The sequence below is a fragment of the Sorex fumeus genome, unplaced genomic scaffold (genome assembly GCF_029834395.1).
Source record: "Sorex fumeus unplaced genomic scaffold, SorFum_2.1 ptg000032l, whole genome shotgun sequence".
Classification (NCBI taxonomy): domain Eukaryota; kingdom Metazoa; phylum Chordata; class Mammalia; order Eulipotyphla; family Soricidae; genus Sorex; species Sorex fumeus.
The window spans coordinates 10,166,579-10,192,636 of NW_026606089.1; the positions used below are offsets into that span (position 1 = coordinate 10,166,579).

General features: G+C 43.5%; 1 protein-coding gene across 1 annotated transcript; it reads right to left on the bottom strand.

Moving 5' to 3' along the window:
* On the bottom strand, positions 1 to 26,058 carry DRG1 (developmentally regulated GTP binding protein 1). Its single transcript, XM_056116496.1, has 9 exons — positions 25,896 to 26,058; positions 24,545 to 24,668; positions 22,039 to 22,214; positions 18,219 to 18,288; positions 14,145 to 14,314; positions 9,830 to 9,960; positions 7,486 to 7,653; positions 6,359 to 6,481; positions 1 to 309 (listed from the first exon to the last, which is right to left on the bottom strand). The coding sequence occupies exons 1-9, from the start codon at positions 25,935 to 25,937 to the stop codon at positions 210 to 212; spliced, it is 1,104 nt and encodes a 367-aa protein (XP_055972471.1). The 5' UTR covers positions 25,938 to 26,058; the 3' UTR covers positions 1 to 209.

Here is a 26,058-nt window from a genome sequence, read left to right on the forward strand (position 1 = left end):
AACTGTACATAGCCAGCTGGCCTACCAGATCTTTTATGCAGTTCAATAAACATGGTGACAACCAAGATAAGTGAAGTTCCAGTTTGGGTGCCTCTATCTCCCACCCCTGAATCCTGATCCAGTAGCTGCCAAAACAAGAAGGGGCTTGGGACAGGGTGCTTGGTCAAAGGGAAAGTTGCTGTGGTTGGCCTCGGAGAAAGGGAAAGGTTTCACTTCTTCACAATCTGAATGACATCCTCATCCTCCAGCGTATGGTCTTTACCCACTTTTTGAGGATTGTGTTTCACAGACAGACCCCAGACCAGAGCACTGTATGGAAGGGAAAAAAAGAAGAGTTAGTGTAAATATTCCATCTGCCTGGATGACACTTTTCTACTAAAAACCACCACAACAATCAAGATCCCTTGTCCCCAGTCTAGGACCATACTCAAAAACTTTAGTTTAGACTTTGCATACAAAGAAGCAAAAAAACTTTTGGAAGTTTCTCTTGTTGCAAAGTCTATTTATTAAGAAAGTTAGGGAGATGGGGCTGGAGAAATAGTGCCTCAAGTTGAGGATTGAGCGCATGCTTTGCATTCAGGAGGTCCAGGTTTCATCCCAGGAACTACAAAATCTCCAAAACACACGATGAAAGAAACCCCCCACCCCAAGCACCAAAGTTCCCCTCCCCACAAAAAACATGTGATACACTAGTTGAACAATGATAAAGGGTGACAGAAAAATACCTATAAATAATTCAAATTGTACAGTTGAATCTTACAGATATATCAGTATAGTGTTCCCATTCAATACTATCACCAGAGTGACAATACAGTAGATAGGATGCTTGCCTTGGACATGGCTGACCAGGATTCTATCCCCAGCATCTTCACATATGGTCTCCCAAATCCTCCAGAAATAACTCCTGAGTACAGTCAGGAGTAACCCCAGGTATAGCACCAGAACAACAAAGAAATAGAAACAAAGGTCCTCCTTACTCAGAAATGTGAGGCAAATTCTCCTTAAAAAGAAACTGTAACTGATACTCAACCAACTTCGTAGGAGGTATTTTTCTTAGGAGCTCGCAATGTGAACAAAAGTTTGCTGAGACCTGCCTTATACATGCTAAAGAACTATGTAAAAAGGTAGTAAATTGCGTTCATACTCTTTGCCCTATAGCTTCTTTAAAATGTATGTTCCGGTGGGGCTGGAGTAATAGTACAGCGGGTAGGGAGTTTACTTTGCACGCGGCCAACCCAGGTTCGATTTCCAGCATCCCATATGGTCCCCTGAGCACCGCCAGGAGTAATTCCTGAGTGCAGAGCTAGGAACAACCCCTGTGCATCACCGGGTGTGACCCCCCTCTTAAAAAATATATATATGTGTGTGTGTTCCAAAAGTAATTACTAAATAAGTTCATTAAAAAAATAATAGGTTGTAGCACTGCAGCACTGTCCTCCCGTTGTTCATCGATTTGCTCGAGCGGGCCCAGTAACGTCTTCATCATGAGACTTGTTGTTACTGTGTCTGGCATATCAAATACGTCACAGGTAGCTTGCCAGTCTTTGCCGTGCGGGCAAGATACTCTCGGTTAGCTTGCCGGGCTCTCCGAGAGGGGCTGAGGAATCGAATCCGGCTCAGCCAGGCCAACTGCATGCAAGGCAAACACCCTACTGCTGTGCTATGTCTAGGTTACCAGGAAAAAATAACGGTGTTAATAAAACATATCTATACATTTTTTAAGTGCAGTATATAGGAAGACAGCAACAACAATGTAAGGTAAGCATTACTGTCTCAAACTAGAAAAAACAAGTTTTACCAGTACAAATACAGTGCCTGCAAAAGTGCCCTAAAGTCATTGTCTCCTATTCTGATGACTACAATATATGTATATAGGTTCAGCTCTCTGGAAAGCAACGCAGCAAAACATCAAAAGCCACAAACTGGGGCTGGAGCAATAGCACAGCTGGTAGGGCGTTTGCCTTGCATGCGGCCGACTCGGGTTTAATTCCCAGCATCCCATATGCTCCCTTGAACACTGCCAGGAGTAATTCCTGAGTGCAAGAGCCAGGAATAGCCCCTGTGTATTGCCAGGTGTGACCCAAAAAGAAAAAAAAAAAGCCACAAACCAATTATCATTAAATAAAGAAAGATAACAGAAACAAGTGCCTACAGAGAAAACATTAATGTTGGGGCTAGAGCAATAGTACAGTGGGTACGGTGCTTGCCTTGCATGCAGCCAAGCCTGGGTTCAATCCTAGGGATCCCTTATGTTCCCCTGAGCACCACTGGGAATAATTCCTGAGTGCAGACCCAGGAATAACCCCTGAACATCGCTATGTATGGTGCCAAAGCAAAAATATGAACATAAAAATGGTTTATCACATTGTATATGAACAAAGAATGAGTGCATGCAGCCGAGGACAGGAAAGCAATGGATCATAAATGTTATAATTTGCAGGCATAAAGCTGAATTTCTTTTGTTTTGGGTGCTTACTCTTGGCTCTGTGCTCAGGGATCACTTTTGATGGGGTGGCAGGGATCAAATTCAGGTCAGTAACATGCAAGGCAAACACTTTACCCACTGTTCTATCTCTCCGGTCCCCTAAAACAGAATTTTTTCCTACTGTTAAAGTGGTATTTGTGTAGGGACGAAGAGAGAGCACCTACCTTATATGCAGCCCATGCTGGTTTGCACTACCTGTGAGCATCTATCAGGAATGATCCCTGGATGCAAAGCCAGGAAGAAGCCCAGAGCATGCCCCTCTCCACCCTCCCGCTCCAGCTTAAAGATAGCTTTTAAAATTTCAGTCTACAAAGATGAAAGCAATTATAAATACTGCAATCCAGTTAAAATACTTCTCTCTCACATAAAAATACACAAATCTTCAGAGGCTGGTCAGAGTATAGTGGCTAAGGTGCTTGACTTGTATGTGGCCACCCAGGCTCAATCCCCAGCACTCTATATGGTCACCCAAACCCTTCAGGAATGCTCCCTGAGTGCAGAGCCAGGAATAATCCCTGCACACCATGGGGTGTTGTCCCTCAACCAAAAAAAAAAACTCAATGGATTATGCATTACAATCATGTACTCATCTACATACAATTAAAATAGATTATAATGAAAGCCATATTTATCATTACTGAAGTTCAAAATAAGAAAAGGAGCAAAGCTAAAAAACAATTTTATAATAGTGAATGGAAACTGAAAGTAACAGTACTAATTCATGGGTTTTGTTTTTTTGGGGCTGTACCCAGAGTTTGGAGGTTCTAGCCGTGCGACATCTTATCATCTCATTCCTACTTTGGACAAACTGGCAGGCTACCGAATGTAACCTGCCCACATGGCAGAGTCTGGCAAACTCTCCGTGGCATACCCAATATGCCAAATACCAGTAACAATGATGGGTCTCATTCTCCTAACCCTGAAAGAGCCTTGAATATGGCACTTTTAAAAAAAATCTCAGGGCTAGGACGAAGGAGACGTTACTGGAGCCTGCTCGAGGCAATCGACAAACAACAGGATGGTCGTGATCGTGACCCAGAGTTGCTCAGGGCTTACTCATGGCTCTATGCTCAGGGTTCACCCCTGGCTCTGTGTTCATTCATTTCTGGCAGGTCTCAAGGGACCAAAGGAGTGCTGGGAAATGAACCCACCCGAGATAAGTTCTGAGCAAGGCAAGCACCTTACCCACTATACTATCTCTCCACTAATTCACGGTTTTTAAGATCACTATCAATGGGTGACTGAACTGGGAAGATGGCTCCAAGGGCTGGAGATCATGCTTTCATGTGGAAACCCAGGTTCCTCCTGAATACCACATGATGCCTCTGAGCACTGTCACAAACCACCACAAGCAAGCAACACGGCAGGAACAGGCCCGAAGCACCACTGGGTGTGGCCCCAAAACAGAACTGTAGATAGGTAGATGGGAAGAAAGGACAAAGACAATGGAAAGAGGGAGAGAGAGAGAAGAAATGGAGAGATGCAAAAAAAAAATATGTAAGCTTGAATTAGTATTCACATATACATTTTCTTACTCTGCTGAGAGGACCTACAAGCAATGACTAACTAGAAGTACATTAACACACAGATATTGAAAATCAGGGTTTTTGAGGGAAGTGATTGATTGTAGGGATAGTAAAGGAAAAGTTATTATGAATCAGGAACATTTAGTAGTACCAAAAAGTAAACAGACTGGTAGGGGAAAATGAAACATGAAAAACGATATCAGCTTATCAAACAAATGAGCCAAACTGAGGAAGTTCCTATGTCCAAAATTGGAAAGATCCAAGGAACAAAATTATAGTACTGGATTACAGCCTGTAGAATATTCAAGAATTCATAAAGATATGAACTGGTATAATTAGTAAGCAGCGGAAAAGTGATCATTCTCACAGCAGAACTCTAGGGACTAGAGAGAGTACAGCAGGTGGGCACTTGCCTTGCACAAGGCCTTCTGGCGTTCAATCCCCAGCACTACTGATGGTCCTCCAAGCACCCCAAGGAGTGACCCCTACAAAGAACCAGAAGGGATCTGTGCCATGAGCACAAACGAGTAAAGCCCAAATCACCTACCACCTCCCCAAAAGTTTAACAGATATATGTAAAAAGTAGAGGCAATAATCAGGACCAGGAAAATGGCACAGCAATAAATAAAGATACTAAAATCAGTCAAGAGATCAAAAAGAAGGTCCAGGGAGGTAGCTTACAGGGCTAATGTGCATGTTTTGCATGCTGGAGGCACCCGTTTGATTCCTGGCACTGCACAGTCCCCTGATCACTGCAAGGAGAAACCCCCCGGAACCAAGCTACTAGGAATGTCCCAAAAACAAGCTGTACAGAGAAAAACAATTGGCATAGCTTAAATATCTCTCCTAAGATTTGTCAAATAGAAAATGAGTAATCTGTATAATCTGTATAGAAGAGAAACCTAAACAGCAGCAGTTTAACCAAGGGACTGAAGTAAATATTACCATCAGTAGTTTAGTATTACCCAAAAGTCATAATCTCACGTCAATCATGAGAAACCATTGGGCAAATCCATAGTAAGAGAGAATGTACAAATAGATCAGTACTCTTCAAAAATGTCAATGTCATCCATCAAAAACAATGTCCTAAAAGCACTTAAAATCACTCAAAGGAGAAGGAACAACTAAATGCTAAGGAGATTCCTAAAACACAAAAAGAAACTGGTGAAAAAGAAAGCCCTGAAAACTGCCGTGTATAGCTCAGAAACTAAAAATAAAATAAAGTAAAATAAAAGGTGGCTTTGTATTTTGTATCAGCAGTGAGAAGCATAAAAACCCAGATTGAGGAAATCTCAATAGGTGAGACCGGTATATTGCTGGCAGGAAGAACTAACATTTGTGGGATCAGAGAGACAGTACAGCAGGTGGGGCACTCGCCTTGCTTGCAACAGATCCAGGTTCAATCCCTAATGTGGTCCCCTGAACCCCGCCAAAAGTGACCCCTAAGAGTAGAGCAAGGAGTAAGCCCTGAGCATTATTGCCAAATAATGTGGTTACCAAACCGAAATAAATAAAAGTAAATCCCAATAACCAGGAGCGGGAGAGATAGTTCAGGGGAAAGATGCTTAAGAAGAAAAAACTTGCTCTTCAAACCCGTTTTCTCCCTTGAACACTTAATCTTTCTTGCTTGTTCAATGTTTCTTTGCTTGCCTGTTTTGAAGCAATTTTACTGCCTATTTTATTATCTTGGATTAGCCTGTGTTCTCTCTTAAACACATACTTATCTCTTTCTTTACCCATTCATCTATTTTATTTTTTTTTTATTTTTTGCTTTTTGGGTCATACACAGCGATGTACAGGTTACTCCTGGCTCTGCGCTCAGGAATTACCCCTGGCAGTACTCAGGGGACCATATGGGATGCTGGGAATCGAACCTGGGTCAGCCGCGTGCAAGGTAAACGCCCTATCCGCTGTGCTATTGCTCCAGCCCCCCGTACATCTTTCTAAATGAGTATTAATCAAAACTATCTTCCTTCACAAATTAATTAACACATGTTTGCCAAGCAGCTAATTAAAGACACAGAGCTTTGTGTGTCAACCATTCTAAGCTAAAGAGGCATCTAGAGCTCATTTAACAGAACATGACTATAAGATAATTGAAGACCAAGAATATATAGCTCAAAGGGCACATGCCTTGCATGCAGGAGGCCCAGGTACAAGCCATGACACCACATAGCCCTTCAACATCAAGAGCAAACTTTGAACACTAAGCTAGGAGTAGCCCCTGAGCACTACCAGGTATGTCCTCTGATGCCCAATTTCTTTAATTCTATTTTAAGAATTACTTAGTTACTAGAATCAATAGTTCACAGTAAAAACCAGGCACGTCATGACTTATAATACTTACTATTTGAATTCTTTAATAAGATTTTTATGAATCTTCATGCAGAAATCCTCCACTGTGGTCCTGGAATAAGGCAGCACCACTGGAGATGTGTAATCTGGCAACTGACCTTTGGGTTTGGTATAACTAGAACAGAGAGGGAACAGAGGTTGTCTACTTCTTGGAATATTTCAAGTATTGAATGCAAATCAATCCTCCTTCACTCCTGAGAACATCAGACCAAGAAAACTTCCAATTTGAGGAAGAAAGTACCTCAAGAATGGCCAGCAAATAATAGAAATTTGTTTATATCTCAAAATAAACATTATGTTAACTCCACAAGAATGGGCACTGGTGAAGGGAGGAGGACTTACTTAAACACTGAAATGCAATCATGAAAGTCTGTAAGTCTGTAAATATATCTCTCGATGATTCATTAAAATAAAAAAATAAAGAAAGAAATAAAGAACTCCACAGTATGGAGTCGGAGCAATAGTACAAAGGGCAGGGCGTTTGCCTTGCATGTGGCGAACCCAGGTTCAATACATGGCAGCTCACGTGGTCCCCCATGAGAGTGATTCCTGAGTGCAGAGTCAGGACCAGGTATGACCCCAAAACAAAACAAAACATAAAAGGAATTCCACAGTATATGGGTCTGGAGTGGTAGTACAGTGGGTAGCCTTGCATGTGGCCAACTTGAGTTTGATCCCCGGCATCACATATGGTCCCCAGAGCACCACCAGGAATAATTCCTGAGTGCAAAGCCAGGAGTAACCCCTGAGAGTCACCAACTGTGGCCCAAAATTAACCTCCCCCCGACACACAAAAAAAAACCAAAAAACTCCAAAATATCATTTAAGGATAAGTAAAGGCCCTCCCGTTGATCGTCGATTTGCTCGAGCGGGCCCCGTAACGTCTCCATTGGAGACTTTGTTGTTACTGTGTCTGGCATATCGAATACTCTCGGTAGCTTGCCCGGCTCTCCGAGAGGGGCGGAGGAATCGAACTCGGGTCGGCCATGTTGGCCACTTGTAAGGCAAACGCCCTACCGCTGTGCTATCGCTCCAGCCCAGTTTAATTCTTGAAGCAATGCTGCCTTTTCACTGGATAGGAAGTAGAGAGGAGACTTAGGAGAAGAAAAAAAGACTTACATTCTCACTAGTTTCAGATAGTCCCAAATCTTTTCCAACAGATCATCAAAATTCCAGCGGTGGTGAGCTGAGATGGGTACACAGTGAGGCACCTTATAGATGATATCTAGTTCCTCAATGGAGATCTGATCAATCTTATTCAACACATAGATGCAGGGAATATAAACTCTAAAACAGAAGAAAAACTGGACATTAGTTACTGACAGGTCTCAGTTTGATTATCAGCAGAAGGACCCCAAAATAGAAATTCTCAAAAAGAAAGCAAATAAAAGGCTTCTCCCAAAAATTAGGTACAACAATGAAATAGCTTAAGAAGTAACACAACTCAAACATAAGTCTTGATCACATAATTACTTAGAAAGCATTTTGTAGTACAAAGAAAATAAACGTTACAGTTATTAGATTAAATCTACTCAGCTCTGTAACTTCCTAGATATATGACCCAGAGCAAGTATAGAACTGATTTACTGGGGCTGCAGTGATAGTACAGTGGGTAGGGAATTTGCCTTGCACACGGCCAACCCAGGTTCGATTCCTAGCATCCCGTATGATCTCCCAAGCACCACTAGGAGTAATTCTGAGCCAGGAGTAACCCCTGTGCATTACCAGGTGTGACCCCCCCAAAAAAACCCAAAAATTGATTCTACTACAAAGCTGTTTGCAGAATCAGGACATGAGATACTGCTCAAATGTATGTATAGCACATGCCTTGGATTATATGGCCCCATAAGTACTGCCATGCATGTCTCCCCACATACACACCAAGACAAGAGAATGGTAAGAGGCCAGAGAGAGAGTACAGCAGGCAGGGTGGTTGCCTTGCATGCGACCAACCCATGTTCGATCCCTAGCAACTATATGAATACCTGAGCACTGCAAGGAGTGCTACCTAGTGCAGAGCCAGGTATAAGCCCTGAGCACCACTAGGTGTGATTCAGAAAAAGCCAAAAAGAGAATGGTAAGAATGCAAGTGTAGAGTGTGTGTGTGTGTGTGTGTGTGTGTGTGTGTGTGTGTGTGTGTGTGTAGGAATGAAATACTATTTTTTCAGTACTTGATAAAATTTAGGAGGCCACATTTGGCTATGCTCAAGGTAGGGTCAGGGGACCCAAGCCATGTGCAACGCAAGTATACCCTAACAGCTGTACTATCTCTCTGGCCCCCATCATTCCTTGATGGAGATAATTCTAAGGAATGCAGAAGTCCAGGTTTGTGGCCCAGGTTTGATCCCCGACACTATATGGTCCCCTGAGCACCAACTACCAAAAACAGACCCAAAACAAAAATAAACAAAAAAAATTTTTTTTCATTTTTGGCAATGTCACAATCCTAATGTTCAATCAATATGGCAACAAAGGTTACTAAGAATTAATAACTTCACAGGCTTCAAATACCGCCTTTGTAAACTGTGAAACGCAAACTATCAACTTTTGTGTATTTTAAAATGAGAATCAAATAATCCATCCAAGTTGTTCAATGTAAACAAACGAACGTGGAAGCAGCTAGAACATACTACATCCAGGGCCAAAGAGTGACTACAGCACTTGCCTCACATGCAACAGCCCCAGATCTCTAGCACTGCATACATCCCCTGACACTGCTGAAAGGATCCCAGAGCAGAGACAGGAATAAGTCCTGAGCACTGCCCAGTGTGGCTCCCCTTTCCCTGCCAAAAAAAAAAAAAAAATTCAAATACCAGGAATAATTTTAACAGTGGTTTCTATTATTTTTCATAATCAAATATTAATAGCAAAGTTTCATAGATATATAACTGAATAAGGTTTCAGTTATATATTAAGTTAGACAAAACAGATTAAGTACTCTGAGTTCTGAAAAACAGCCTACTGAATTTTTCAACAAATTAATACTGGGCAGAGTGAGAAACTATTCTCTTCAACCAGTATATGACACAGAACTCAGGAATCAACCTAGTTCACAGCAATTATGACCGTCATCATCAAACTACAGAGCAATAAGATGTTATAAATCAAGATCCTTGGGGCCAGAGCAATAGCATAGCAGGCAGGCTGTTTGCTTTGCATGAGGCCAACCTGGTTTTGATCCCCAGCATCCCATATGATCCCCAAAGCACCACCAGGAGTGATTCCTGAGTGCAAAAACTGGAGTAACCACTGAACTTTGCCAAGTATGACCCCAAAACAAAAACAAAACAAAAACTACAAGAACAAAATCAAGATCCACTATTGAAACCAAGGCCCACTACTGTCTGAGAAGGAAGCAAAATTGTCATCAAATCAAAACCAGTCAGGTTCATTAACCAGTGTTGTTTCCATTTAAAAGTTTCAAATTCAAAGTCAGGTACCAGTCTGCACACACAATCAGTACCTGTTTCCTTCCACTACATCAATGAGGTCATCTGCTGTGGCATCGCTACGCAGAGTCACATCAGCATTATGAATTTTGTATTCAGCCAGAATGCTCTTCACAGTTTCAGCATCCAGCTCACTCTGCGGGCACTGAATGGGCATAGAAGACAGTAACTGGTCAAAGGGTAGAAAAGTAGTGATGTACCAGGAAAATCCTAGCAAACTCACTTCTTCAATTATCCTAGATGAAAAACTTTCAGAAGGAAATATTCGAAACTAAAAAATTCTTGTGCCAGAAAGATAGCTGAAAGGTGTGAAGTATATGACTAGCAGGATAGAGATGCTAAGTTGTTTGTTTGGGGGTGGGGTCTTGGGGAGGGGGAAGGCCATCTTGGGCTACACCCAGCAATGGTCAGGGCTTACTCCTGACTCTGCACTCAGGAATTCACTTTAGGGACCACCGGAGATGCCAGAAGTCAAAACCAGGTCAGCCACATGCAAAGCAAGTAGCCTACCCGCTATGCTATATTTCCAGCCCCAACAGGCATGAAGTTTTATCCCCAGCACCCAGATGGCTGCCCTAGGTACAGTTCTGGTTGTTTCCAAGGCTGAGCCCAGTGATACCGGGCTCAGAGAAGCACCACATCACAAGGCTTGAACACCAGTCAGGCTGAGTATTGCAGGTAAGGCTCATATAAAAACAAAAACTAAAAACCTTTCTCAACCCAAATTGTGCATAATTACCACCATTCCTCTCCCCCTCGACTTACCCAATTCACAGGTTGAAGTCATAACCCAGTTACCAGAGAATGCGAATGTGTTTAAAGAGAGGGTCTTTAAAGAGGTAATTAAGTTAAGGAAGTCAAATGGTTGGGCCTAAATCTAATGTGACTGGTATCCTTATTAAAAATGGAGACCAGGGAGGCCAGAGCGATAGTACAGTGGGTAGGGTGTTTGCCCAGGACCACACAGGGTCCCCTGAGCACTGCAGAGTGTGGCCCAAAAACAAAACAAAAAAAGGAGATCAGGGCATAGTCACACACAGGAAAGACAATGTGAATTCAAAGGAAAGACAATCAAGAAACTAAAAGGCTTAGCACAAGTTATCCCTGTCTTGCCCAAGCACCTGGCAGCACAGGGCCCTTGCAGCACTGCATCCTTCAGTCCTAGCACTGAACCATCCAGTCCAACTGACTGAGCATCACTGAGAGTGGCCTCCAGGGTCCCTGAGCACTATTCATGAGCACCACCCTCTAAAAAAAAAAAACTAACCCTATGTTGGCTGGAGATGTGACTCAAGTGAGGGCACACACTTAGCATGTGAAAGATCCTGAGTTCAATCCTTGGCACAGCACTACCAAGTGTAGCCCCACTGACCCAGCACCACATGAGTGAGGAGTACAGTGGGTAGGGTTGGGGGAAATACAATTGGAATCCAAGTTAAACTATCCCAGACTTTATCCCAGAGCTTTTGGGGTAGATAGCTTAAAACTATGCCGATCGGGGCCAGAAGAGTTATACAGTAGCTAGGGTGCAGGTATTGTGCCAGACCTGAGTTTGATTCCTGGCAACAGAGTCCCGAAGCACTGCCTAATGTGCCCAGGAGGATCCCAAGCAGAGCCAGGGTGGTTCAGATAATCACTGGCACTGCAGGGACCAGAGAGCATCACATCCTCAGGCCTCGACATTAAACCACTTGCCTGGTTGGCCAACGATCACCAGTGGGACTCCTGAGCCACCTGAGCACTTTGTAGGCTCCAATACATTAACAACACAAGTCAAATGTAAGTGACCTCTAAAAAGCTAAATGTTGTAAAATGTCCTGGCCGTCAATGGTATGATTTTGAAACAGCACCAATACAACTAAACACTCTACTCTGAATACTTGGTTTCCACAAACTAAACTCTCATGATTTCCTTCTCTGAGACATCATTTTCTGATTTCCCATCTCCTAACTTCTAATCATTTGAGGCTGGGGGGAGGGGCAGGGGTTGCAAAGGAAAGTCAAACGGCTCAATCTTTCAACCTCTTTTCTATTTATACTTACTTCTTAGTAATTTCACCTAAGCTCCTGACTTTAAAGTCAGGGGTCAGGGAGACAGCACAGCAGTGAGGTGCTTGCCTTGTATGCAGCTAACCCAGATTGAACCCCCGACATCCCACCGAGTCCCCAGAGCACCACCAGGAATGATTCCTGACTGCAGAGCCAGAAGTAACCCCGGAGCATTGCCAGGTGTGACCCCAAAACCAAAATTTTAAAAAAGAACTAAGCTCACAGGTACTAAATTTATACATACAGTACAGCTGACTTCTTCTCTGGCTACTTGGGTCTAACACTTATTTCAAGTTGGAATCACAAACTGAATAACCTTATCTTCTTCCCTCCAAATATATTCTACCCACAATACTCCCAAGTTGTCTATTTCTCTAACAATACACATCTGAACCAGCTATATAGTTCAAATTCCGCACTTTAAAAAAAGGGGGAGGGGCTGGAGCGATAGCACAGCAGGTAGGGCATTTGCCTTGCACGCAGCCAACATGGCCAACACAGGTTCAATTCCCAGCATCCCATATGGTCCCCTGAGCACCGCCAGGAGTGATTCCTGAGTGCATGAGCCAGGAGTAATCACTGAGCATTGCTGGGTGTGACCCAAAAAGCAAAAAAAAAAAAAGGGGGGGGGCTTGGAATCAGAGAGATAGTGAAGTGGGTAGGTCACTTGCCTTAGCAGGTGTCCAACTCAAGTTTGATCCCCAGCAACCAATATGGTCCTGAGTACTGCTTCTCAATAAAGCCAGTCTGATTCCTATTAAAGCTTATGCTAAATCGGGGCAGGAGGATTGAGGCTCAGTAGCAAAAACTCATGCTTTACATAAATAAGGACTGGAGTTTGATCCCCGGTGTGCTTGTACACACACACCCACTCACCCCGAAAGAATAGGAAGACAGCTCAAAAGACTAGCTTTGCGTGCAAGAAACACAGGTTGAAGTCCCAGCACCTCTTGGGCCTCCAAGCACCACTGGGAGTGATCCTGAAACACTGAGCAAGTAATAGCCCAAACCGCACCCACCCCTCCCACCTTAAAACTAAGTTAAATCATGTTCATATGCCATAGTTAACCATTGCACGCAAAAGTGAAAGCATATATAGCCCTATATTACTACCTCTATATGTTCGATGTTCCTCAAACATAAAGATCTTATATGTTTACATATATATCTTATTTTTTTATGTTTAAACATCAGGATTTCACATTTTAATACTCCTTACATGAAGCATCATTCTCCCAAATTTCCCTTTGGTTCACTCTCTCACAATACCTTAGAGAACATTCAATTCTGATCAACTGATTACACTTGCAACCTTTCACAAACACTCTTCATGGTTGATTTTTATTTTGGGGGGGTTGGGTCACATTTGGCAGTGCTCAGGGTCACTCTTGGCAATGCTTATGGACCACCTAGTGCCAGAGATCAAATTGGTGTACTCAGCATATCAAGTAAGTACTTTTTGGTTTTTGGGTTTTTTTTTTTATCGTTTGCCAGGCTCTGCCGTGCGGGCGAGATACTCTCGGTAGCTTGCCGGGCTCTCCGAGAAGGGTGGAGGAATCGAACTCGGGTCGACCATGTTGGCTGCGTGCAAGGCAAATGCCCTACCACTGTGCTATCGCTGGACCACACCTCACAGTACTCAGCCCTTACTCCTGGCTCTGCATTTGAGGATTATTCCTGGTAGGGTTTATACAGGATGCTATGGATTGAACCTGGGTCTGCTGTGTGCAAAGCAAACACCTCACTGACTTCACTATCTCTCCAGCCCAAGACAAGCACCTTAATCCCCATATTATCTTTCTAGTCCCCTAGTTTACTTTTATATTTAAATTTACCATTAATATACCACATCTTACTCATTAATTTTGTTTACTATTTTCCCATATTAGACTATTACATAGGAAAATATCTACTTTGCTCCCTCTTCCATCCCTCATCCAGATCCTGAAACAATACTTGGTTCATGGTAAATGGTCTATTTAGTAAATGGTCTTTTTAGTAAATTATAAAAGGACATTAGCAGTCATCTACATCATGCAAACATTAGATCACACTTTACTCCCACATACCACTCCAAAAGAAGAAACAAAGACAGAAGATAAATCTTAGTGTAATGCCTGTCCTACTTTAAAGTCTTATCTGTCGTTACAAGACCACTGCGTTACCTCAGTTAGTGCTAGGAGAGAAGGTGAGCTATTTCCAAATGTCAATGTCCTAGCACCTCAATCCACACCCTACCCAAGCCCTCTTGGCAGCATGTCTCATTTCATCTCCACTTACAGTGGCTGTGAGATTAATGCCTCCTTTATCCTTTTTCTTAAAGCCAATGTTAGGGGGTTTGCTGTTTAATCGAATACCAAAACCTTCCAGTTCATTTTCAATTATCTTCTTATGTCCCAGGGGTTTCAGAACATCCAGAACAATCAGGATCAAGTTACAGGTTCGAGCCACTAAAGAATAAAAGGAGGGAAAAAAATTACACTTCATCAAACTTCAGTAAAGGCTTATTAATCCAAGTACCCAAATAAACATAGGGTAGAAGGGATGAGTTAAGGGTGAAATTCCTATGCTTAAAAGACAAAAGATTTGGGCCTTTCAAGATAGCTTTAAGTACATTAGGCATTAGAATGACTGAGCTAAGGTATCAGACTCAAGTAGTAGATAATATGACTAACATGTGAGGCTTTGAATTTCAATCTGCTGTACATATTTTGGCCCCCATCCAGCAGTCTGGGATGACCCTAGTGGCCTAGAGCACTGCTCAGCAAGCATCACATCACTGAGACCAAGCACCAAACTGTCAGGCCCATTCTGGCAGGCTGAGCATCACAGAAACTGAACAGCCAGAGTCTCTCCCCCAAACATAATCACACTTGAAATACTCTTTGTTGAAACAAAACAAGGTATTTCAAATTTTTGGGTTTTGTTTCGGAGTCACACCCAGTGCTGTTCATGGCTTACTCCTGGCCTCTGTGTTTATGTCCTGGCAGTGCTTGGGGAAACCATACACAAGTGTCAGAGATTTGAACCAGGCAAGTGCCTTACCCCCACATAATCTCTTTGGCCCATTCTTGAAACTCTTAAGGTTACCAAAAACTTAAAAACACACATCAACTGCAATGCAGTCTGTTTTCTTCTAGTATGCAGACATGTGTCAAGTCATTTAAAAAATAATTCAGGCAGTCAGAGCAATAGTGCAGCACGCAGGACATTTACCTTGCAAATGGTCGACCAGGTTCAATTCCCAGCATCCCATGTGGTCCCACAAGCATCGCCAGGAGTAAACCATAAGCTTTGCCAGGTGTGGCCCAAAGACAAAACATAACCAAAAAAGTTTAAGAACCAGGGGTGTGGCTCAGCAGTAGAGTGCAACTGTCACCTGTACAAGGCCATGGGTTCAATTCCTGGCAAAAAATCTGGGTCAGGGGGCCAGAGAGAGAGTACAGGAAGTAAGGTGCTTACTGTGCATAGGTTGACCCCAGTTCAAATTCCTAGCACCACATATGGCGCCCTAAGAACTGCCAGGGATCACTCCTGAGCAGAGAGCTAAGAACTGCCCATGAGTACCACTGAGAATGGCACAAAAACCAAAAACAAAAATATGCCAGAATGATTATGTAAGGCAATAGTCCAAATCCCTCAAGTGTTAATAAAGATCCAAAATGAAAAGCACTCAAAAGTAATCACTATCGGACTGGCCCACATCCAAAAGAACAAAAGCAACCTGTGTTGGCACAGATGTGGCTAGAAAGGGACTCTCCTTCACTGCTGGTGGGAATGCCGAAAGGTTCAGCCCTTTTGGAAAACAGTATGGACAATTCTCAAAAAATTAGAAATTGAGCTTCCATTTGACCTAGCAATACTACTCCTGGGAATATATCCCGGAGAGGCAAAAAAGTATAGTCGAAATGACATCTCACTTCTATGTTCATTGCTGCACTGTTCACAGTAGCCAAAATCTAGAAAAAACCCAAGTGCCCGAGAACAGATGACTGATTAAAGAAACTTTGGTACATCTATACAATGGAGTACTATGCAGCTGTTAGAAAAGATGAAGTCATAAAATTTACATACATGTGGTACTACATGGAAAGTATCATGCTAAGTGAAATGACTCAGAAAGAGAGGGACAGACATAGAAAGATTGCATTCATCTGGGGAATATAAAGTAACAAAATAGGAGACTAACATCTAAGAATAGTGACGTAGGTACCAGGAGGTTCACTTCAAGGCTTGAAGGCCAGCAGCACATGCTAGGGGAAATGGCAGCTCAGATAGCAAAGGGAACACCTAGTAAAGGGTATTGGGAGGATCCACCCAGGATGGGAGATACATGCTGAAAGTAGACTATAGACTGAACATGATTGCCACTCAATGCCTCTTTTGCAAACCTCAGCACCCAAAAGGAGAGAAAACAAAAGGGAATGCCCTGCCACAGAGGTGGGATGGGATGAGGGGTGGGGCGATGGGAGGGATACTGGGATCATTGGTGGTGAATGGGCACTGGTGGAGGCATTGGGTACTCGATCATTGTATAACTGAAACCCAAGCACAAAAACTTGTAAGCCCACAACTGTACCTCATGGTGTTTCACTAATAAAAATATTTTAAAAATAAATAAAACCCACATGCACAAAAAAAATAATAATCTGTCACTGTCCTCCCATTGTTCATCGATTTGCTCGAGCAGGCCCAATAACGTCTTCATTGTGAGACTTGTTGTTACTGTGTTTGGCATATCGAATACATCACGGGTAGCTTGCCAGGCTTTGCCGTGCGGGCAAGATATTCTCAGCAGCTTGCCAGGCTCTCCAAGAGGGGTAGAGGAATCGAACTTGGGTCGGTCGAGTCAGCCGCATGCAAGGCAAACGCCCTACCCACTGTGCTATCGCTCCAGCCCCAAAAATAATCTAGTAAGCATAATTTCGTTTTAGTTAACTACTGTTATTTTTAATTCGACATCAGTATATTGTGCATGTATGAAAGTACATTGTTTAAAGTTCTGAATAAAAGGAACTGGATACAAGGGGAAGAAGTGAAAGGGTTTCACTTGTTATTCCATATATTTTATTGTCAACTGGTTTACAAGATGAAAGTATCCATTGGATTATCTATGTAGTAATAACACTGAAAATGTCAAAGAAGGGTCTTCCTCAAGTATCTTGCAAAGAGGAAGCCAGAATGTCTGGGAGCTGTGTGCTGCTTGTAAAACCTGCTTTCTGGGACTTCAATAAATTCTTGTGGACTGATCCACAAGGAATAGCGCAAGCCTGACTTAACCTTCTATTATTTAAAAATAAAAGGAGACAGAGCCAGAGTGATACGGAACAATACAGGCAGCTTTGTTATCAGTAGCTGAACCCAAATTCAATCCCTGGCATCCCATAAAGTCCCCTGAGTACTACCAAGGCGTAACTCCTGAGTATTACTAGGTATGGCCCCAAAACAAAAACAAACAAAAAGGAGACATGACATTGCAGTTCACTGGTAAAACACCTGCTTGAGGTCCTGGGTTTAATTCCTGGCACAACAGAGTCCTACCACTCACTGCTGAATATAGCCCCCCCAAAAAAATATGTTTTAAAATGAAAAAATAATGAAAGGAATGAGTAGGAATCAGGAAGCCTAGGTTCTAGTTCTAAATCTGCAAAGAACTTTTGAACCACTGGATCAAAATATTTCACTTCTATCGTTCGTGTTTCTCCTTAAAAGTAAAGTTTTGGATTATCATTCTTTGAGGTCCCTCCAATTAGAAGTGAGAAAAAAAATGTCATGCACTGAAGTATCAATTATTTCCAAATTTAATAGAGCTTTTTCTAAAAACACAGTATCTAGGGGCTGGAGTGATAGCACAGCGGGTAGAGCATTTGCTTTGCACGTGGCCCGACCCGGGTTCGATTCTCAGCATCCCATATGGTCCCCTGAGACGTCCAGGAGTAATTCCTGAGTGCATGAACCAGGAGTAATCCCTGTGCATCGCTGGGTGTGACCCAAAAAATAAAGGTAAGGTAAAAGGTAAAGGCCCGCCCGTTGATCATCGATTTGCTCGAGTGGGCCCAGTAACGTCTCCATTGGAGACTTTGTTGTTACTGTGTTTGGCATATCGAATACGTCACGGGGAGCTTGCCAGGCTCTGCCGTGCGGGCGAGATACTCTCGGTAGCTTGCTGGGCTCTCCGAGAGGGGTGGAGGAATCGAACTCGGGTCGGCCATGTTGGCTGCGTGCAAGGCAAACGCCCTACCGCTGTGCTATCGCTCCAGCCCCTAGATACTGTGTTTCTAAATAAATAAAATAAAAACATAGTATCTAGTAAAGGATAACACCCCACCAGGATGTTGACCCTGGATTACTTACCTGCAATGACCTGACGGCCTCTACCTTTCCCATCCTTGGCACCCTCAATAATACCTGGGAGATCTAGGAGCTGCAAAATCAAGGACGGGGGGGGGGGAATCAAGGACAGGGAAAAGAGAAACTCATTATAAATATGAACAAACGAAAAAGAACTATCAAGCATCTAAAATTTAGGAGATCCAAAATTAATCTTCCCAAATGCACATATCAACATTAATTTTATTAATCATCTTCTAAATTTATGTACTTTACCTAACTTAAAATGGCTAGAGATTCAACAACTCCATCCAAAAATGGAGAAAGGAGATGAATACACAATTTTCCAAAGAAGACATACAAAGACTAATAGGCATATGGGAAAAGTGCACACTGTCACTCATGATCAGGGAAATGCAAAATCAAAACAACATTGATGTAGCATCTCATGCCTGTGAGAACTGCATATATCAAAGTCTAGAAAAAGCCAATGTTGGCAGGATTATGGTGAGCAAGGTATCATCATCTGTTTGTGGAATGTCATCTGGTTCAGCATTTTAGCAGAGTAATACAAAGGTCTCTCAAAAAAACATACGAAAAGCACACATACAATGAGCAATGCCGTTTCTTGACATCTATCTCCAAAAACATTAACTTGAAAGGATATATGTGCATGCACGCATGCGCGCGCGCGCGCACACACACACACTTGGAAATAACCCAAATGCCCAACTACAGGTGAATAGATCAAGAAGTTGTGGTAGTTATGGTATATATATACACAATGGATAGTATGCTGCTTCAAGAAAGAAAAAAAATCATGCAATTCGCCACAACATGGATAAAGGATATAATGCTGAGTAAAGTCAGAAGAAAAGGGATAGATACAGAATGATCCCTCTCAGGTGTGGTACTTAAAAGATACACAGCAAAGTAGCAAGGCAAGACAACAGTACAACCCACAAAACTGAGTTTGTAAAACAAAACAAAACAATAAAAAAAAAAAACTGAGTTTGTGCAGGAGGTGCTGAAAGGAAAAGACAATGGCAACCTTGGAGGAAGAAGGTGGGTACATGGTGATAGGTGTGGTGTTGGAATTATGCACACAAAAAACAATAACAATATTATCTAGTTCTTTGATCAATTACAAAGATGTAAAAATAAAAGCCTGGGAAAATGTGGGGATATATTCATTGGTAGATTATAACCCATATTCTTCCAGCCAACCAAGCCTTCTTCCTCACTATCTCTCCAGCCAGATCACTTAGCAGGTTGAGCACTTGCAAAGCATACTTCACATGCAGGAGGTCCAGATTTGATCCCCAGCACTGTATGGTCCCCCAAGCACCGCAAGGAATAATCCTTGAACACAGAGTCAGGAGTAGCACCCCACCCCCCAGCATCACTGAATTTATCCCCAAACCAAAAAGTTCTTTCAGTATCTCCCCACTTTTTAAAAGGTCGAGTCTCCACACATATTCTTCACTATAGGAAATAGCCAAATCTTTTTTTTTTGGGGGGTGGGGGGCAAAGGCTGGGGAGGGTTGGGGCCATACTCAGCAGTGCTCAAAGCTTACCTCTAGTTCTGCATTCAGGGATCACTCCCGGTAGGGCCTGCAGGACCATATATAGGGCCAGGGATCAAACCAGGATGGGTCATGTTCAAGGCAATCCCCCCAACCAACTATACTATCTCTCCTGCCCCAGAAACAGCTAAATTTTTTTTTTCTTTTTGGGTCACATCCAGCAATGCACAAGGGTTACTCCTGGCTCTGCGCTCAGGAATTACTCCTGGCAACGCTCAGGGGACCATGTTGGATGCTGGGAATAGAACCCAGGTCGGCCGCATGCAAGGCAACGTCCTACCCGCTGTGCTATCGCTCCAGCCCCTGAATCTTAAAAATAACATTTGATACCTACTGTTTATGCCCATATAGGAGGAAATATGATAGACTGTGCAACTTATTTTCATGAGCTTCCGAAGTATGGTGTGATGTCTGGCCTGACAAATTACATAGCAGCATATTCTGCTGGCCTTGATATGTGTTCTGGCCTACTGCTGACCTGCAGGCTTCTCAACGGGTTTGGCATAGACAAGACTTATGAAGACCAAGTAAGATCACTAAAGATTAATACGACATGGGAAACATTAACAGCCAACCCGTTGACTTCACCTGCTGTTTGAATATAGAACATGCCAGAATTGCTATTGGAAATAAAAGTTTTTGCATTTTCCCTTTTTCCCCCACCTCTTCTACTCAGGGAGTTTCTGGAAATAAAGTGGGTTTTTTTTTTGTTTTTGTTTTTTTTGCTTTTTGGGTCACACCTGGCGATGCACAGGGGTTACTGATGGCTCTGCACTCAGGAGTTACTCCTGGCGGTGCTCAGGGGACCATATGGGATGCTGGGAATCGAACCCGGGTCGGCCGCGTACAAGGCAAACACCCTACCCACTGTGCTATCTCTCCAGCCCCGAGGAAATAAAGTTTTTAAGAGCCATGTTTATCCCTCCTAGTACCAAGTGATTCCCTGATTATTATTCAAAAGGCAAGGGATTTAATTCTGAACTACAGTAGAACAACATTACGGTCTGAACACAGAAGACTTTATGCATTACCTAATGGAAGGTAATTAAGTGGGGGAAGGGGACTGAAGAGATAGGGGTTAAGGTGCTTGATTTACATGTGGCTGGCCCCAGTTCAATCCCTGACATCACATATAGTCCCCCCAAATCTTGCCAGGAGTAATACTTGAGAACAGAAACAGAATTTTTTAATCCTTGAGCACCAATACGTGTAGACCAACACTCCCTCCAAGACAAAATGTTTAAAACATAAAATTATTATTTTAAAACAAAGTACAATATGGAGGAAATGTGTAAGAAAGCTTATGTGGCTACAGAAAACCAACCTGTCTATGAACAAAAGCCTAAGAGATAAGCAAAACTGAAGGACCAGAGCAATAATAAAGAAGGTAGGATGCGACCCTGCTAGCAGCCGACTCAGGTTTGATCTCCAACATCCCATATGGTCCTCATAAGCAGCAGCGTTAAAAAAAAATAAAAGGAACCAGGGCTCCTTCAGAAACAGATGCTTCCAGAGAAAAAGCAGATAAATAAGATTAACCTGGAACATGTAATGCCACAAAATTACAAGTATTTGGGAATCCTGAGGATCAATCGACAGCAAGTCATTTCCAGTCACTGCACATCCAGGTGTGTGGGCACTAGGTAAGGTGTTTGTGTATCAGATACAGTGCTTGTCTTGCACCCAGCTGGCCCAGCTTTAATCCCTAGCACTCCATCTGACCCCCAAGACTGCCAAGAATGATCCCTGAGTGCAGAGCAAGGAGTAAATCCTGAGCACCGTGGGTATGGCCCAAAATCTAGGGCGGGGTGAGGAGAGTAGGCCTTATGAGACAACCATAGTCGTCAATCTGAAGGAGGTTTCTAATGGATGAAAGCCTGAAAAATAAGCTGGAACATAATGGCAGTAGGGCTAAAGAGATAAGACATATGGCTGGTCCATATGACGACCTTGAATATGGCTGATGCAAGGTGTCTTACTCTCTCTCTGAACCCTACACTACCACTTGCTACATGAAGCTGTCTTATCAGACTTACCTCTCTCTCCCAAACTCTGTATCTTCAAATGTATTCTTTCCTTATTTTCAGACTGTATATCCACTATATTATAGGTCCTTATGTACTGTTCTATCTCCCCAACTAGATAGTGAGGTACTTGGAGATAAAAGATTGTCAGGCCTGGTGATAGCACTGTAAGTGCTTTTTAAAATGAAAATAAGAATGGATTTCTCCCTTCTTTGGCCTGCAGGCCTAACTTACCTGGATCTTGGCACCTTTGTATCTGATGACACCAGGCACAGTGGTCAGAGTAGTGAACTCATAGGCTGCCACCTCAGAATACACACCCGCCAAGTTACTGAGCAGTGTGGATTTCCCGACAGATGGAAAACCCACAAACCCAATGCGAGCGTCACCTGTCTTGGCCACATCAAAACCTAAAGCATCAATAAATTTAAAAATAAGTTATCTTAGGAATGTTGAAAGTCATATATTTCCAACTTTTTACAGTTTACTTCTAAAGTAGAACCTACGCACACCCCTATAGAACCAGGGAGCTCAAAGAGCAAAATGACTGATGTGCAGGCCTTGCATGCACAAGGTCCTGAGTTTATTCCCCGGCTTTGGTGGGCCCAGAACATGACACTTCAAGGCCCTACAGTACTAAATTTATCAGGTCCCCCATCATAAGACCAAGTATCACCAAGTCCCCCATGAAACTATCCCTATAAGGCCAAAGAAACCAGATAAGTCAATAGGATGAGCCCACACTTAGAAGATAGGAAGCTCCAGTTCAATCCCTAGCAATCTCTGGTCCCCCAAGCACCGCCTTGAGCAACTCCCAAGCACAAAGCCAGGAATAGCCCAAAAATCACCAGGAATGGCAAAAAAAATTATACATATGTTTTATCTCTGTGTATATCTATCTATAAACACACACCCTAAAGCAATTCATGTTTAATGCATTTTTAATTTAATTTAATTTTTATGAAATTGTTCACAATGATTTATTACATTTGATATTCTAACATCAATTCCACAACCATCACACCTTCACACCACTATTATTTTAAATTTTCCCAACCACTGCTCCAATAGCAGGCCCTAATTTATTTTGTATTGCCTGTTATGAATATTTGGCTAGAAATTATCAAAAAAGATTTTCTTAGACAAAAGTGTGTGAAAATTGTCGTGTATCACCCTAGAGCCAGTAAGTCCTCATATAAGAAATTACTAACATGTTGTTACAGGTTAAGCCTTGTACGCTAATAATTACTTAATTCCGTTTGGTTGCCTACTATTTTACATCCCATCCAATGTGGTGTACATCAGTGGTATAGAGTATGAGATGTCCATAGCCACAAATGCGGCCACATGCTCCAGAAATTCTAAAATTTTAAATAGGGTGATAGAGCTTGAGTTAAATTTTTAACTGGATGGTGACTTTGGGGCCCGGAGGCATCTCTGAAGCTTGTTGATTTCTTCCGAGATGTTTTTATGAGTTTCTGGATCATGCTCAGCTAATGATAAGGCAGTGTTTTAATAAAATCTTATTCTTCAAGTATCAAGAAGAGATAGTTCAAAGAGCTAGGGCACATTCTCCACATATGAGAACCTTGGGTTCAACCCCCAACCCAAGCACCATCAGGAGTGGCCCCTAAGCAATGCATCAGAAGTGGCTCTCAAAAAACAAACAAAAAAATAAGTTTATTCCTCAGCTATTTAAATTGTTGTATCTGTTGTAGTAACCATAGTATTAATTAAGGCTCAAATAGCATATAAAAGTTGATCTAAAAAACAAGTTTCTTTTTTGTCTTACAAAACCTTGGGAACTGTATGACTAACTAGATTTTGCTGTTTGTTTTCTTGTTTAAGGAGACAAATTCAAAGCCTAATTTGTTACCCTACTTTAGGGTAACATACAGGCCAGTTACATAGCTTTTAGTCCTAGCTTCAGTCCTCTTGGTTTTAATTTATTCTTCCTACCTTCATATCCCTCTCGGAGAGCCTGGCAAGCTACCGAGAGTATTCGATATGCCAGACACAGTAACAACAAAGTCTCCAATGGAGACGTTACTGGGCCCGCTCGAGCAAATCGACGATCAACGGGAGGGCCTTTACCTTTTACCTTTACCTTCATATCAATTCAATAATTTAAAAACACAATTTTCTTTTGGGGAGGCAGCCTATACCTGGTTGTGCACAAGATTTACACATGGCTTTGCTCAGGGGTTACCTCCTGGTAGTATGTCAGAAACCATGCAGGCTTCATTTTACAAGTACCTTAACCCCTGTACTATGTCTCCAGTTCTTATTTTTTATCTTGACAAAAACATACTTTGCAAGCCAAAATAAACCGATTTTGAAGTGTAACATAATATAAATGAATAAAAATAGTCCACTTAGAATTCATTTGCATTGAAGCCAGCAGAATAAAATCAACACAATTTAAGAATGCAGACTTTGAGAAGATAAGTCTACTTTGGTAGATTTCTAAAAGTTATTTAATATACCTACATTATCTTTTTCTTTTTTGCTTTTTGGGTCAAACCCCGCAATGTTCGGGGATTACTCCTGGCTCTGCACTCAGGAATTACTCCTGGTGGTGCTCACGGGACCATATGGGATGCCAGGGATCGAATCTGGGTCTGCCATATGTGTGCAAGCAAACGTCCTACTCGCTGTGCTACCTGTGCTATTCCGGCCCTACTTACATAATCTTGATAATACGTCATATCCCCAAAATTTGAAGTAAACCACCACAAACCTTCTCCTGGTCCTCCTCCACCACCACCTTTTGGAGTAATCAGTTCTCTGCGAAGCTTAGCCAGCCGAGCCTTCAGCAGTCCCAGATGGTGAGCTGTAGCCTTATTCTTTTGGGTCCGGGCCATCTAGAAGGGAGGAATCACAGTCACAAATCAGAAGCAGCATGGACAGCGTTAACTACCCGGAATAAATGCTCCCCTGGTCCTGAGAGAATTTTTCTTGTCCTGGCTTTCACGAATGTCAATATTCCATTAAGTCAAGCTGGGGACGCAGTTCAACGGTAGACACAAACGAGGGCCAGGGGTGCCATACCCACCCTCGCCCCGAAGATCCATTCCCTCCATCATCCAGTCCCTTCACCTCATTCCAGAACACACACACACACACACACACACACACACACACACACACACACACCCCACATGGTTTTTACAATAAGCACCCAGAGATTAGACGAAAAACCTATCGAAGACGCCTCTTCCACCGCTCATCGGTGGGTATGTCCCATTCGATACAGGGTTCAGGACTGAAAGGGCTGAGGTTCCTGCAACAGAACCCCCTAATCCCCAGGGGAGCCACAGCTCTGACTGTGCCTACCGGATCCCTGGCAAAGGCGGTGGGGGGCGTCATCCAACAGGGCGAAGGGGTGCGAGGCACAACAAGGAAAGAAAGGCACAGCCGTCGAGAGAGACTAGGGGAACCGGATTCGGTGTGGCCAAGAGCAAATCCCAAAGAATGAGAGAGACGGGGCTGGGGTGATAGCACAGCGGGGAGGGCGTTTGCCTTGCACGCGGCCGACCCGGGTTCGGTTCCCAGCATCCCATAGGGTCCCCTGAGCACCGCCAGGACAGACTTCTGCGTGCAAAGTCAGGAGTAACCCCTGAGCATCGCCGGGTGTGACCCCCCCCAAAATAATAAAAAAATAAAAAAGAATGAGAGAGACGACGTTACAGCAAGGGCTGGAGGCGGGACGGGGCCAGGTTCCGGGGTGCGGGACGTGGGCCCTGCAGGACGGCGGGACGGGTTCCTCACGGAGCCGGAGAACGCCGGCCGGGGTCCCGGATGGGAAACCGGGCGGGGGGACGCGAGCCCGGGACCGAGAGGATTCGGAGCCAGTCGGCGGGACCGCGGAGATTCGGGGAACCTGAGCAGGCGGGCGCGGGGAGGGGAGGGGATTCAGGAACGAGGCCCGGGGGCGGCGGGCGTGAGAGAACGCGGGCCCGGGCGGAGCGGAGCCGCGGGCGCGCCGGCCGACTGGTCCTGACGCGGCTGCAGAGACATCCGGCAGGTGCGCCCCGCCGCCGAAGAAACGCCAGCGCAGAAAGGGCAGCGCCGCCTAGACTCATTATTACCTCGGCTTCGATCTCCGCGATCTTGGCTAAGGTGCTGCTCATGGTGGCGCGGATTCGGGAGGCTCAGAGGCCTCCACGCAGCCCGTCCTCCCGTCACACACACGCCGACCAACCTGACATGGCCCTCCGGCGCTCCGGCAGCGCGCAGGCGCGTGACCGCCGA